The 15,791-nt window shown below is 38.0% G+C and overlaps 1 protein-coding gene across 27 annotated transcripts in view; it reads left to right on the plus strand.

Moving 5' to 3' along the window:
• The window catches only part of MLLT10 (MLLT10 histone lysine methyltransferase DOT1L cofactor), a 225,987-nt gene that overhangs the window by 171,267 nt on the left and 38,929 nt on the right, over positions 1-15,791 (plus strand). For 12 of the 27 annotated variants that reach the window (XM_063669626.1, XM_063669632.1, XM_063669625.1 and 9 more), the window contains one exon: positions 586-639. The exons of the other annotated variants lie outside the window; for them this stretch is intronic. In XM_063669626.1, coding sequence (XP_063525696.1) covers positions 586-639 — 54 coding nt within the window. The remainder of the gene's footprint in view (positions 1-585; positions 640-15,791) is intronic. 27 annotated transcript variants of the gene reach the window in all.

Raw genomic sequence — 15,791 nt, forward strand, 5'->3', positions numbered from 1 at the left:
AACCTCCCACCAAACCGAATTAGTTTTCTAAAACCTTCGTAATTTGAATTAATGAATTTTTAAATTATTAGAAATTTAAAAAATAGATTTCATCCCAAAAGAACTGATTCTTTCAGGTATGTGTAGTAACTTGAATGTGTTTACAAAAGCATTTTCTTTTTAGTGTACTTCAGAATAGGGCTTCAATGATTAAATAAGAGTATTTAATCAGAGTATTTAATAAGAGTATTAAATATGCAACGGTTATGCATCTGAGCGAGTTATTTTATTTTAAATTCTCAGTGTTGCCTGAGAAGTGATCTCTCTCCTCTCCTCTTGTATTTTTTGTCCGAAATACCTGTATCCTGGAGTTACTGTTTGTGCCTGCCTGTCTGTCATTTTCTCTGCCTATTCTTTACTGTTACATAAATCACGAAGTGCTGCCTTCTGAACATTTTTTCTAATTTACTAATTTGAGGCTTTCTAGACATGACTTTCATATTTAATTTTTCTTTATTGTTTTCAAAACTCTTCTTTCATGTTGATTCAGGTCCTTATCATCTCTTGCACAGATTATTCTAATATCCTCTTTTTTACTTTTGTCAGTATACCTAGAGTTCATCAAATGGGCTTACTCAAGCCAGAATCTCAGAAATGAAGGTAGGGAAGAATGTCATTTAATCATCTATGATTTAAAAATAATAACTGCCAAGAATGCCAAATGTTGCTTATCTTATTCTTCCTTACGATAATCTTCTTGGGAAAACAAATTATAATTGAAAAGTGCTTGCTTAGTGAATCAGACATCAGAATAAAGGCAGTTCGATCATGTTTAAATATTATCATCATCTTGATAATACTTTTTTTTCCTCTCTGTATAATGTATTTGACTACTTTGCAGCTTCCTTTCACATTAACTTCTGGTCCTGCATTTGCAGAAACTATGTCCCAATCACCTTCATTAAACCTGGAGTTGTAGACCATGTCCTTGTGGGCTGTTTCTATAGATGACTGATATACTTGTTTCACACTCAGAGGGTCATTTTATTTCAGGATTTCTTGATATATACATATGGATATATATCTCTGGATATATGTATGTGCCCATTCCTAACAATAGTATATTTATGTATTAACAGCTTGGTATTTGGAATTTTGCTTCTCATACTTTTTTCCATCATGCATGCATTAGGAGCAACTAATATTTTTATTTCAAAGGTGTATTTGAAAGCTTATAGCTTTGGCTTAGGAAACCAAAAACTTTATTTCATGTTGCCAATAATAGAAAATCTGATTTTCCACCCCGATTAGGTCTTCTATGGAACTATAGAGAGAAAACAAATCAGCATAATAAACATAAGACATGAGGGAAGATAGTAGTAATTTGAAACAAAATTTAAAAAGAAATTTTATATATTCAGCTATATTTTATAATAGTCAAAGCAAAGAACACAGTAAAAGGGTAATAATGCAATGGTTACAGCCAAGGAACAGAATAATAAATGGGTAAATCAGATGAAGGAAACTTCCTAGAAAGAAGGAAAGTACCAAGACTGTGGTGCCAGGGACTTAATAGACTGGGCACGGTGGCTCACGCCTGTAATTCCAGCACTTTGGGAGGCTGAGGCAGGCAGATCACTTGAGGTCAGGAGTTCAAGACCACCCTGGCCATCATGGTGAAACCTCATATCTACAAAAAAAAAAAAAAAAAAAAAAAAAAAGAGAGCCAGGTGGGGTGGTGCACGTCTGTAATCCCAGGTACTTGTGAGGCTGAGGCATGAGAATCGCTTGAACTTGGGAGGCGGAGGCTGCAGTGACCTGAGATCACGCTACTGCACTCCAGCCTGGGTGACAGATGAGACCCTGTCTTAGAAAAATAAAAAATAAAAGGGCTTAATAATAGAAGTGACTTCCATTCTAAGGAAATGTAGAAAATATGAAAAGACTAGACATACAGAGATATTTATCATTACAAAAAGTTGCAAGTACTGGGGATTGACAAAATTATCACAATGGTTATATTATTATTATTATTATTATTATTATTATTATTTAATCAATCAGTATCTTGCTTTGTTGCCCAGACTGGTTTCAAATCCCTGGCCTCACGTGATCCTCCTGCCTCAGCTTCCCAAATTGCTGGGATTACAGGCGTGAACCACCGCGCCTGGCCTATTGTTCTGCCACATCTTTCTATTATTTTTGAGACAGAGTCTTGCTTAGTCCAGGCTGGAGTGCAGTTGTGTCGTCATAGCTCACTGCAGTCTCAATTTCTTGGGCTCAAGCAATCCTCCTGCCTCAGCCTTTTGAGTAGCTGGGAATACAGGCACACACCATTACACCCAGTAATTTTTTTTTTTCTTTTTTAGTAGAGATGAGATCTTACTATGTTGCCCAGGCTGGTCTCCAGCTACTGAGCTCAAGTGATCCTCCTGCCTCGGCCTCCCAAAGTGCTGGGATTAGAAGCATGAGCCGCCACACCTGGCCATAATGGTTATATTAAAATCAATGGTTCAAGAGTATTGTGTTTTCTTGTCTCTGTTTTCTAAAAATGAATGTGGCCATTCTTTTGTTTTTATTTAAAACAAAAATATTCATGAAGAATGGCAAATTATGTTGATAACCACCATATCTGATAAGATTATGTTCTTCATTTTAGTTGATACTTTTTCTCCCACTAAATCTTTCTTTTAATCTTTTTAAAGAAACAGAAAAAAAATCACTGTGTAGTATGTATGTTTCATGATGCTTCTCGTTTAGGCTTACGATTGTACTCATTTAGGTGTGTCTCATCTCAGTTGAAGTACTCTCCTTCATTAACCTGATGACTCATATTTTTATACTTTATTTGAGCTTAGTGTTTATAGAGAAAAAATCACCCCATGTAAAGATTCATATCATTCATTGATTCATAACAATCGCAGCTGACATTGCTTTGCAATGGTGATATACTTCTCTAGGAAACTTACTTTTTGCTATGACTGTTTAATATATATACATTTAACTCCTCATGCTCTTCCTTTGCTTTCCCTGTACTCAAGATATTAGATGTCTTTCCCAGGGGGAAAAAAAAACCTTATTTTAGTTTCCTCACCGTCTTTTTTTCACCATCTCTTATGTTTTCATCAATCGTGCTCTTAGTATCTTTCCTCTTGAAAACAGCCCCTCCACAGACAAAATAACCCCAATTTACTTATTCCTGTTTGTGCGCCTACCCCTGAAACTGTTCTACAAGCACACACTCGTTTAAGATCATTTGTTTATTTTTGTGATATGTCTGTGTATGACTTAAGTCTTCCTTGGACTTATTGTGCTTCCTGATTGAGAGAATTCATGCATTTCACTGATTCCCTACACAGTGTTAGCCATTATATTTCAAAATACAGCATCTTATTCTCTCCATTCTTTCTTCTGGAAGTTTTGTTAGGCATATTTGGATTTGAATACTGCCCTTAATGTTCTTTAAGTTTTTGTAATTTCCTTTTTTTAAATCTCTCTTTTATATCTGAGTAATTTGTTTAGATTTTTGTTTTTGTTCACTAATCATCTCTTTAGCTGTGTTTAATTTATTGTTTTATTAGACTATTGAGTGAAGAATTTTAGTGAACATGTTGTTTTCAAGTTTGAATTCTTTGAAGTCTCTTAAAATGAACGTAGTTTGGTTTTCTGTTTCTTTGTTTTTAAAAAAAGAACTGTGTAGTTCTTTTGCCACATCTGAAAATATTTTTATTTTGAAGCAATCTCAAACTCATGGAAAAATTGTAAGTATAGTAGAGAGAACTTTGTTTTTCTGAGCCATTTGAGAGTAAGTTGCGCACAGTATCCCATCAGCACTGGATACTTATGTATTTCTTACAAACAAGGACATTCTACAATATCACAGTATGGCTATTAAGAACAGAAAATTAACACTGCTATATTACTACCATCTAGTTTTCAAATGCCATTCAAGTTTTGACAGTTCTCAGTGTTTTTGGAGATCACAGGGTAGTTGTTTTGGATTTTGTTTGTCATTACTAAATTCAGATTATGTTTTGAGGGGCAGAAATTTTATAGAAGTGATCTTTGCAGTGCATATTATCAATGGCACATAATCAGGCTTTCCCAGTGTAAAGGTTTTCTTTCCCCCTTTACAATTAATAATAATTTTGTGGAATAAATTGTGACACTATATGTAATATTCCATTCCTCATCAGATTTTCAGTTTGTATCAGTATGTGTTTAAGGATTCCTATGGGCTATAATTTATTATTCATGATTTATTGTGATGCTGAAAATTGTTCAGGTTAGCCAGTGGGAGCCCCTTTGAGCTGGCTCTCTGTTCTTTTGACATATCCCTGTTATTCTTTGAATGCTTCCTTACTTTCTGGCACTGTAAGTACATTAGTTTTCTATTGCTGACATAACAAATTATCAGAAAGTTAGCAGCTTAAAACCACACACATTTATTAGCTTTCATTTATCATATTTTACCAGTAGAAGTTTGGGTTGGCTGGGTTCTCTGCTTAGTGTCTTGCAAGGCTGAAATCCAGGTGCTGGCCAGCTGGGCTCTTACCAGGAGGCTTCCTAAGAAACCCTTAGCTCTTAGAGGCTTTTATTAAAGACCCTGCACATGCCCCTGCGTCTTCAAGCCAGCAATGATGAGCTGAATCCTTCTCACACTTAGAATCTGTCTGACTTCCCCTTCTGCCGCATCTCTCACTTTCTCTTCTGCCACATCTTTCACTGACTTTCTACCTTCCTTTTTTTTTGTTGTTTTTTTTTTTTTTGTTTGGAGACAGAGTCTTCCTCTGTCGTCCAAGGCTGGAGTGCAGTGGTCTGATCTCGGCTCACTGCAACCTCCGCCTTGTGGGTTCAAGCGATTCTCGTGCTTCAGCCTCCCAAGTAGCTGGGATTACAGGCGTGTGTCATCACAGGTGTTTCGCCCTGTTGGCCAGGCTGGTCTCGAACTCCTGACCTTAAGTGAGCCACTGCACACAGCCCCTCTTCTGCTTTCAAAGGCTCATGTGATTACGTTGGATCCTTCTAGATAACCCCGGATAATTTGTTTCCAAGTCAGCTAACCAATAGCCTTAATTCAGTCTGCATAGCAGTACCTAGATTAGCGTTTCATTGAATAACCAGGGGATAGCAAACACCAACCTGTCTTCAGAATTCTGCCTACCACTGCAAGATATTCTGTGTTCCTCTTTTTTATATATAGTGTTCTTTTCTCACATTTAAAAAATGCATCCTCTTAGGTTCTTAATCATTTAAAATATTTATCTTATAATATTTATTGGCCATTTCTATTTTCGAAGTGTCTTGGAGGGCAGTCTAAATGTTTGTATCTGCTAATTTGTCATCATGGGGATTGGTTCCTTCCGTGTTTCCTTATTTTGGATTACGTTTTATCATGGATTAAGGATATATCCCTTCAGAAAAGTTTGTGTTTGCTTCACCACCCTGACCATTCTTATGTTAATTTAATGTTGGGATTTATCAAACCAAAGTCTATTTGAAGGCAAGACTATGTGGCTATAAATTCATATGGCAGACTTTTTACCTCCTATCCAGAGCATAGACCAAATTGGACAAGTATTATTATTTTCTCCCTATGATGTGATTTTTGGGTGATTTTTGTATGTGGGTTTTTTTTTTTTTTTTTAAGTGGTCTACCCTTCCACTGAAAGTGTAGCTTTTTGACAGTCTCAGCCATATAAACAGGATCTCAGTTTCATCCTTCCATCCATCCATTAGAGGCACCAGGTCTCATCTCTTTTCCTTTTGGGCATTAAAACCGAAGTTCATACATTATTGGGACAGGCCGACTCTGCTAAGGCAGCCTGTTTGGCCTTTAAGTTTTATTGCTTATTTTTTGAGTATGTGTTTATTTTTTTGATTATTTATTTATTTTTTTGAGCTTTAAGCCTTCAAGTTTCCTTTTTATTCTTGACCCCTAGACATTTCCTTTGCTTGTGGACTCGGGTATTTGTTTTTAGGTAATATTTTTTTTCCCTATGACACAGGCCTCAGGAGATCCTGAGAACATGTGCCCTCATTTTTAGGTGATTTTAATTAGGAAGGGTTTTAGGTTGTCTGGTCTGCCTTATTGCTAGAAACAGAAATTCTCCTATTGATTGATTTTTCAAACCACTTCTTAGTGGCCTCTACAACTACTCCAGTCAGGTCAGGAATGGCTCTCACACTGCCAAGTCAGTGGGTATTTTTAGTCTTCATCTTACATTACCTTTATGCAGATTTGTCTTTGTCTAGGAACTTCTGTCGGAAACATCTTCTATTTTAATGTTATTTTAAATTTTTTTGCTTTTGTAACATTACGCTTAGCATGGGTGTCCAACTCTTCGACAATTTCTTTTTAGTTTTCTGGTGGCTTCCCTTTATCCAAATTTAGTATTGAAATTCCTCGAGCCGCTGCTTTTCTCACTCCATAATTCTGGCCAGAATTTGGTACTTAAAATATTTTGTCTAAAATATTACAATAGCTACTTAAGTCATCTCCCTGACTCCACTGTGTTGTCTTTCAGGGCGTCGTCCACACTGTAGCCAAAGTGATCTTATAAAAACATATTTCTAATCATGGCACTCTTCTGGTTAAAAATGCTTTAATGGCGTTCCGTTAGGTTAAAATTTAAGAGTCCTTTGTAGCCTGTGAGACTCTACACAAGTTGACTCCCTAGCTTCATCTTTGAGCATCTTATTTCTTTACTTACTATACCATCAGTTAGAGTTGAGTGTTATATAATCCACAGAAGTGAATTCTGTCCAATTTAAGCAAAAAAAAACAAAAAAAAAAAACAAAAAAAACAATTTATTAGGTGTGTATAGTTAATTTAGGGAATTAAAAGACAGAAATAGGCCAGGCATGGTGGCTCATGCCTGTAATCCCAGGACTTTGAGAGGCTGAGGCGGGCACATCACCTAAGGTCAGGAGTTCAAGACCAGCCTGGCCAAAATGGCGAAACCTGTCTCTACTAAAAATACAAAAATTAGCCAGGCATGGTGGAAGGCGCCTGTAATCCCAACTTCTCAGGAGGCCGAGGCAGGACAATCGCTTGAACCTGGGAGGTGGAGGTTGCAGTGAGCCGAGATTGTGCCGTTGCACTCTAGCCTGGGCAACAAGAGCAAGACTCCATCTGAAAACAAACAAAAACCAAAAAAAGTTTGTTGATGATTTTTTCCTACTTTTGCATGTATTTCAAATTTTAAAAATGATTGTGTTCAATTGTATAGATCATGTCAAAAGAAGCAATACATAATGAGTAAAAATGTTCATCTTTAATAAAGCAAAAATACAGCAACCCACGAAATAGTTAACACTTGCCTAGAGAGATTTAGGAACACCAGTATTCCACTGAGATTGCTGAGAGTCTCAGGAAAGAAAGGTCTAACTTAAATTGTATTTCACCATTTCTGAGTAATGAATGGATTAATTCTACGGAGATATATTCTACAGTCTAGAAAGGGAAAGCCAAAGATAAAGACTGTTGTATTTATTCATTAGTTGCCAAAGGGAAAGGGAAGACTGATTAACAACAGAAGTGTTTCTGTTATTGTATGTATTATCCTGTTTATTTTAAAGATGCTTGCTTATTTACATTTGCTTTTATCGCTACATAATAATTTACCTATTTATGGGGGACGTTTGAGTGTTCGTTACATGCATAGAATGTATACTGACCAAGTCAGGGTATGTGGGGTATCCATCACCTTGAATGTTTATCATTTCTGTGTGTTGGCAACATTTCAAGTCTTCTCTTCTAGCTTCATTGAAATATTCAATGTATTGTTGCTAACAATAGTCACCCTAGCCTTCTGTCGAACATTAAAACTTACTTATTCTATCTAACTGTATGTTTGTGTACCCATTCAACAACCTCTCTTCATTTCTCCCTCCTACCCTCACACTCTTCCCATCCTCTGGTATCTGTTATTCTATTCTCTGTCTCCATGACTTCAAGTTTTTCAGGTCTTACATATGAGTTGAGCACGTGTGGTATTTGTCTTTTTGTGCCTGGCTTATTTCACTTAACATAATGATCTCCAGTTCCATCCGTGTTGTTGGAAATGACATGATTTCATTCTTTCTTATGTCCAAATAGTATTCCATTGTGTATATATACTACACTTTCTTTATCCATTTGTCCGTTGAAAAACACTGAGGTTGATTCCATATCTTTGCTTTTGTGAATAAATGCTATGATAAACATGTGAGTGCAGGTAACCCTTTGATATGCTCATTTCTTTTACTTTGGTTTAAATACCTGATATTGGGATTGCTAGATCATGTGGAAGTTGTATTTTTAGTTTTTTAGATAAATATACTATTTTATATAGTGGTTGTACTAATTTTACATTCCTACAAACAGTGTGTAAGAGTTTATTTTTCTCCACATCTTCAGCAACATCTGTCGTTTTTGTCTTTCTAATCATAGCCATTCTAACTGGAGTAATAGGATATCTCATTGCGGTTTTGATTTACATTCCCCTGATGATTAGTGATGTTGAGCATTTTTTCATGTATACATTGTCCATTTGTATGTTTTTGTTTTGTTTTGTTTTGTTTTGAGATGGAGTCTTGCTCTTTTGCCCAGGCTAGAGTGCAGTGGCACAATCTTGGCTCACTGCAACCTCTGCTTTCCAGGTTCAAGCAATCCTCCTGCCTCAGCCCCCCTAGTAGCTGGGATTACAGGCAGGTGCCACCATGCCTGGCTAAGTTTTGTATTTTTAGTAGATACAGGGTTTTCCCATGTTGGCCAGGCTGGTCTCAAACTCCTGACCTCAGGTGATCCACCCGCCTCGGCCTCCCAAAGTGCTGGGATTACAGGTGTGAGCCACTGTGCCCAGCATTTGTATGTTATCTTTTGAGAAATATCTATTCATGTCCTTTGCCCACTTGTTAATGGTATCTTTTTTTTTTTTATTGTTGAGTTGTTTGAATTCCTTGTGTATTCTGGATGTTAGTCTGTTGTCAGGTGAATACTTTGCTGATATTTTCTCCCATTCAACAGTTTGTCTCCCTCCTCTGTTGATTATGTCTTTTGCTGTGCAGAAGGTTTTTAGTTTAATGTAGTCCCATTTTGTCTATTTGTGATTTTGATGTTTTAGCCATAAAATCTTTGCCTAGACCAATGTCCTGAAGTGTTTTCCCTGTGTTTTCTTTGAGTATTTTTATACTTTCAGGTCTTATGTTTAAGTCTGTAATCCATCTTGGGTTGACTTTTGTGTATGGTTAGAAATGGGGTACAGTTCTATTCTTTTGCATACAAATATCCAATTTTCCCAGCACCATTTTTTGAAGAGGATATCCTTTCCTCAGTGTACGTGCTTGGTGCCTTTGTCAAAAATCAGTTGGCCGTAAAAAAAAAAAGTGGGTTTATTGCTGGGTTCTCTATTCTGTTTCATTGGTGTCTGTTTTTATACCAATACCATGTTGTTTTGGTTACTGTAGCTTTGTAATATATTTTGAAGTGACATAGCGTGATGACTTCAGCTTTGTTCTTTTGCTCAGGATTACTTCAGGTATTCTGATTCTTTCTTGGCTCCATACAAATGTTAGAATTGTTTTTTCTGTTTCTATGAAAAATGATATTATTTTGATAAGGACTGCATTGCATCTGTAGATTGCTTTTGGCAGTGTGGTCATTTTACTGATACTAATTCTTCCAATTCATGAGCATGGGATGTCTTTAAATTTGTTTGTGACCGTTTCAGTTTCTTTCATCAGTGTTTTGTAATTTTCCTTGTAGAGATCTTTCACCTACTTGGTTAAATGTATTCTTTTTTTTTTTTTTAAATGCTATAGTAAACAGGACTGCTGCCTTGATTTCTTTTTTTGCTATTTCATTATGGATATATAGAAACAGTACTGGTTTTTGTATGTTGATTTTGTATCCTCCAAATTTACTGAATTTATCAGTTCTTATAGTCTTTTGGTGGAGTATTTAGGTTTTTCTGCATATAAGATCCCGTAATCTGCAAAGTAGCGAATTTTACTTCCATATGGAAGTCAACTTGGATACCTGTTATTTCTGTTGCCAGATTGCTCTGGTTAGAATTGTCAATATTATGTTGAATAAGAGTTGTGAAGGTGGGCATTCTTGTTTTGTTTTAGGTCTTAGAGGAAAAGTTTTTAGCTTTTTCCTGTTCAGTATAATGTTAGCTGTGAGTTTGTCATATATGGCCTTTATTATTTTGCAGAATGGTCCTTCTGTGCTTAGTTAGAGAGTTTTTAATATGAAGCGATGTTGAATTTTATCAAATGCTTTTTCTGCATCTGAGATGATCATATGGGTTTTGTCCTTTATTCTGTTGATGTGATACCTATTATGTTAAACCATCCTTGCATTCCAAGTGTAAATCCCACTTGATGATGGTGTATTACCTTTTGATGTTTTGTTGAATTCGGTTTGCTGGCATTTTGTTGGGGATTTTTGCATCAATATTTCTTAGGGATATTGACCTGTAGTTTCCTTTTTTGTTGTTGTTGTATCCTTGTCTGGTCAGGGCCTTGTAGAATGAGTTAAGGAGAATCCCCTTCTCTTGGATTTTTGGAATAGTTTGAAGAGGATTGGTATTAGTTCCTTTTTATACATTTGGTAGAATTCAGCATTGAATCTATCCAGTCCTAGGCTTTTCTTTGGTTGGGAGACGTTTTATTACTGATTCAGTCTCATTACTCATTGTTGGTCTGTTCAGGGTTTCTGTTTCTTCCTGATTCAGCCTGGGTAGGTTGTATGTTTTTTGGAATTCATCCATTTTCTCTAGATTTTCCAATTTGTTAGCATTCATACTATTCTCTGCTGTCTTTTGTATTTCTGTGGTATCAGTTGTAATGTCTCCTTTTTCAATTTTGATTTTGCTGATTTGGTTCTTACCTCTTTTTTTTTTGCCTGGTCTAGCTAGCAGTTCATCAATTTTGTTTACCTTTTTGAAGAACCAATTTTTCATTTCATTGATTTTTTTTTTTTTTTTGAGAGGGAGAGGGGGTCTCTGTCTAATCTTCATTATATCTTTTCTGCTGCTAATTTTGGGTTTGATTTGTTCTTGCTTTTCTAGTTCCTTGAGGTGCATCATTAGATTGTTTATTTGCAGTCTTTCTACTTTTTTGATGTAGATGTTTACTGCTATAAACTTTCTAGTGCTGTTTTTGCTGTATCACATAGGTTTTGGCATGTTGTGTTTCCATTTTCATTTGTTTCAAGAAATTTTTTTATATCCATCTTAATTTCCTCATTGGCACAGTGGTGGATTGTGTTATTAAAAATATATATATGTGTATGTACATATATATATATTTTGAAGATGGAGTCTTGCTCTGTCACCCAGGCTGGAGTGCAGTGATGTGATCTCTTCTCACTGCAACCTCTGCCTCCTGGGTTCCAGCAATTCTCCTGCCTCAGCCTCCTGAGTAGCTGGGACTATAGGCATGTGCCACCACGCCTGGCTAATTTTTTTAATATTTTTAGAAGAGATGGGTTTCATCATGTTAGCCAGGCTGGTCTCAAACTCCTGACCTCAGGCAGTCCACCAGCCTCAGCCTCCCAAAGTGCTGGGGTTACAGGCGTGAGCCACCGCACCTGGTCATGTTATTTCTCTTCTTGTCTCGTCTCTCTTTTCTTTTTTTTGAGACAGATTCTCACTCTCTTGCCAGGTTGTAGTGCAGTGACGTGATCTCAGCTCATGGCAACCTCCACTTCCTGGGTTCAAGTGATTCTCCTGCCTCAGCCTCCCAAGTAGCTAGGACTACAGGTGCCCACCACCATGCCCAGCTAATTTTTGTATTTTTAGTAGAGACGGGGTTTCACCATGTTGGCCAGGATGGTCTCGATCTCTTGACCTTGTGATCCGCCCACCTCAGCTGCCCAAAGTGCTGGGATTACAGGCGTGAGCCACTGTGCCTGGCCATGTTATTTAATTTTTATGTATTTGTATAGTTTCCTAAGTTCCTCTTTGTGTTGATTTTTAATTTTATTCCATTGTAAATTGAGAAGATACTTGATATGATTTTGATTTTTAAAGATTTGTTTTGTGTCCTAACGTATGCTCTGTCCTGGAGAATGTTCCATGTGCTGATGAGAGCAGTTGTTGGATAAAATGTTTTGTAAATGTCTGTTATGTCCATTTGGTCTAAAGTCTAGTTGGAGTCCAGTGTTTGTTTTTTGATTTTCTGTGCCGGTGATCTATCTAATGTTGAGAGTGGGGTGTTGAAGTCTCTCACTATTATTGTATTGGAGTTTATCCCTCTCTTTAGGTTTAGTAATATTTGCTTTCCGAATCTGAATTTTCCAGTTTGGTGCATATATATTTAGAATTGTTACATCTTCTTGTGGGATTTATCCCTTTGTCGTTATATAATGACCTAATCTTTTTTACAGTTTTTTTTTTTCTTAAAGTCCCTTTTATCTGATGTAAGTATAGCTACTCCTGCTTACTTCCTTTGGTTTCCCTTTGCATAAAATATCTTTTTTCATACTTTTACTTTCCATCTGTATGCATCCTTACAGGTGAAGTTTGTTTCTTGTGGGCAGTAAGTAGTTGGATCTTGTTTTTTAATTCATTCACCTAGTTGATATCTTGTAAGTGGAGAATTTAATCCATCACATTTAAGGTTATTATTGATATGTGAGGTTTTGTTTTTGTCCTATTGTTTTCTAGTTGTTTTGTATATTCTTTCTTTTCCTTTCTTCTTGTCGTTGTGGTTTTGTGGTTCTCTGTAGGGGTGGTTTGAGTCCTTTCTCTTTCTTCTTACTTTGTGTATTTGCTTTACTCCAGTGAGTTTTGTACTTTTGTATGTTTTCATGGTGGCAAATGTCATCCTTTTGCTTCCAGGTTTAGAATTCCCTTGAGCATTTCGTATAGGGTGGTCTAATGGTGATGAATTTCCTCAGCTTTTGCTTGTCTGGAGAAGACTTTATTTCTCCTTCATTTATGAAGGATGATTTTGCTGGATATAATATCCTTGGCTGAAAGTTTTTTTTTTTTTTCTTTCAGCACTTTTGAATATATCATCCCTTTCTATGTTGACTGTAAAATTTCTGCTGAGAAATCTGTTAGTCTGATGGGGGGGTCTTTTATAGGTGACTGGATGCCTTTCTCTTGTTTTTAGAATTCTTTGTCTTTGTCTTCAGACAGCCTGAGTAAAATGTGCTGTAGAGAAGACCTTTTTGCATTGTTTTTAGGGATCTTAGAGCCTCCTCTATCTGGATGTCTATATTTCTTGCTAGACCTGGGAAGTTCTTTTTTTTTTGAGACAGAGTCTCACTTTGTTGCCCAGGCTGGAGTGTAGTGGCGCAATCTCTGCTCACTGCAAACTCAGCCTGCCAGGCTCAAAGCAATTCTTCTGCCTCAGCCTTCCCAGTAGCTGGGATTACAGGTGTGCACCACTACCACCCAGCTAATTTTTGTGTTTTTGGTAGAGACAGGGTTTCACCGTGTTGATCAGGCTGGTCTCGAACTTCTGACTTCATGATCCGCCTGGCCCAGACCTGGGAAGTTTTAATCTAGTATTTTGTTGAGTTGGTTTTCCATATTATTGGAATATTTGGTCACTATATTTTGACTGGGTTATTTCAAAAGACTGGCTTCAAGTTATGAATTTCTTCTGCTTGATCTAGTCTATTGTTGAAACTTCTGAATACATTTTGGATTTTGATTGATTTTTTTTTTTTTTTGGATGGAGTGTTGCTCTGTTGCCCAGTCTAAAGTGACCCCAGCTTACTGCAGCCTCTGTCCCCTAGGTTCAAGCGATTCTCCTGCTTCAGCCTCCTAAGTAGCTGTGATTACAGGCATGTACCACCACACCTGGCTGACTTTTGTATTTTTGTAGAGATGAGGTTTTGCCGTGTTGGCCAGGCTGGTGTTGCAGTCCTGTACTCAAGTGATCTGCCTGCTTTGGCCTCCCAAAGTGCTGGGATTACAGGCATGAGCCACTGCGCCCAGCCTCTGTTTTGTTGTTTTTAAATTCCCTCTCTCTCTTTCTCTCTCTCTCTCTCTACATATATGTATGTTTATATAGAAAGTAGTTATTATTGAATAATTACAGAGTGAAAATAAATAATTTATTTATTATTTATATTATTCATGTCCTGAATAACCATTCTGATTTCTTTGTATTTTCAGAATTATTTTGTATCTCACATAGCTTCTTTAGTATTAAAATTTTGAACTATTTTTCCAATATTTTTAAAAACTGTTTTTAATGGTGTCTGTTGCTATGGAATTATTGTGTGCCCTTTGGAGGTGTCTCTCTCTCGCCTTTTTTTTTTTTTTTTTGGCTTTTTATTGTTTCCTATGTATGTTGATATCTGTGCATCTGATGTGATAATAGCTTCTCCCAATTTTTTTGAATTTGCTTTCATACGGGAGAACATTGTATTGAAGATATATCTATGGTGTTGCTTGGGTAGGCACTGTAGTTTTGATTCTGGATGTGTGCAGTCATGTAATCTCTGGATGATTTATTTGGCTTAAACAGTATCAGCGGTGTCTATGATTTTTCTCAGTGGTTTAGGGTGCAATTATTAGTGGAGGCAGTCGTGAAGTTTTGCTGGGGACTAGGATGCCAGGTAGACCAGCCTTTGCACCTCAGTCGTGGACCAAGCATGCCTCACCTTGGGCCCAGGGTGGCATATGCTGGTACTGGTGTTAGTGGGTCCAGGTAGGCTGATTCTTGTGCCTCGAGGTGGAGGCCCATACTTCCTCAGATGCCAGTAGTGGTAGCAGTTGGCTCTGTAGGTTGGACGGTTCTCGGGTCTGCAGCCAGCCAGTGTGGTGTGCGTGGACGGTGGCAGTGGTGGGACAACCCTGTGGATCCCAGGAAGAGTGCACTTGTATTGGTGGTGGCTACAGTGGGCTGGGCAGGCCAGTCTCCAGGCCTACAGATGGTACATGCAGATAGGTGCCAGCTGTGGCAGTAGCAGCAGGGTGGGTAGGCCTAACCTCAGATCCCCAGGACAAGTGTTGAGGTGCTAATGATGTTGGATTGCGCTGGGCAGTCCCCTGTACTCCAGACTTGTGTGCTCTGGCATGGGCTGAGGGTGGGGCAAAGCTGGATTGGTGGGCTTGTCCTCAGGCCCCCTGATGGTATTTGCAGGTACCAGTCATGGTAGGCAGGGGCAGGGTGATCCCTAAGTCACCAGCAGAATGTTCAGGTAGTCGGGGCAGCATTGGTCACACCGTTGCCCTGTCACTGGAGAGCCCAGGGCCATGTTAGTGGAGGCAAGTGTAGGCCAGCAGATGGGGAACACTCATGCATCAGCCCTAGCAGTGGTTCCCCACATCTCAGCCCTGTGTGCAATAGCCCACACTTTGCTCATTCACGCCTCCACCCTGGGAGCAGTAGCCGGTGTATCTCTTGGCCTCAGTCCTAGCACTGCTGGGCCCTAGGACAGTGTGTAGTCTGTTGGATAAAAGACTCTTAAGATGGTACTTTGCTGTTGCTGCTTAGGTCTTAGAACATGTATGGGATACAGCATAAGCATCCTCCCTGTGGCTGTGCTGTCAATACAATCTCCTCGCAGTTCCCTATGTTTATTTCAGAGCCTGCAAGGATCTAGGAGCTCTCCCATGGCTAGGATTGCTTAAGTCCATGTGGGAACGTTGACAGCTGAGGGTCTCTAACCTGTTCTTTCCCTGCCTTGCTTCCCTTTCCTTCCTTGTTTTAGGTATTGCTTGTTAGTTTTTTGTTGAATTCCAGTGTTTTCTCTTGGACAATCTATACAAATTGTGGTTACCTGCTAACTATTTCGGTTCCTAGTGGAAGAGACAAATACAAAATGCCTCTAGTCACCCATCTTGAAACCCCTCTCTCA

Source organism: Pongo pygmaeus, chromosome 8, assembly GCF_028885625.2.
Source record: "Pongo pygmaeus isolate AG05252 chromosome 8, NHGRI_mPonPyg2-v2.0_pri, whole genome shotgun sequence".
NCBI lineage: Eukaryota > Metazoa > Chordata > Mammalia > Primates > Hominidae > Pongo > Pongo pygmaeus.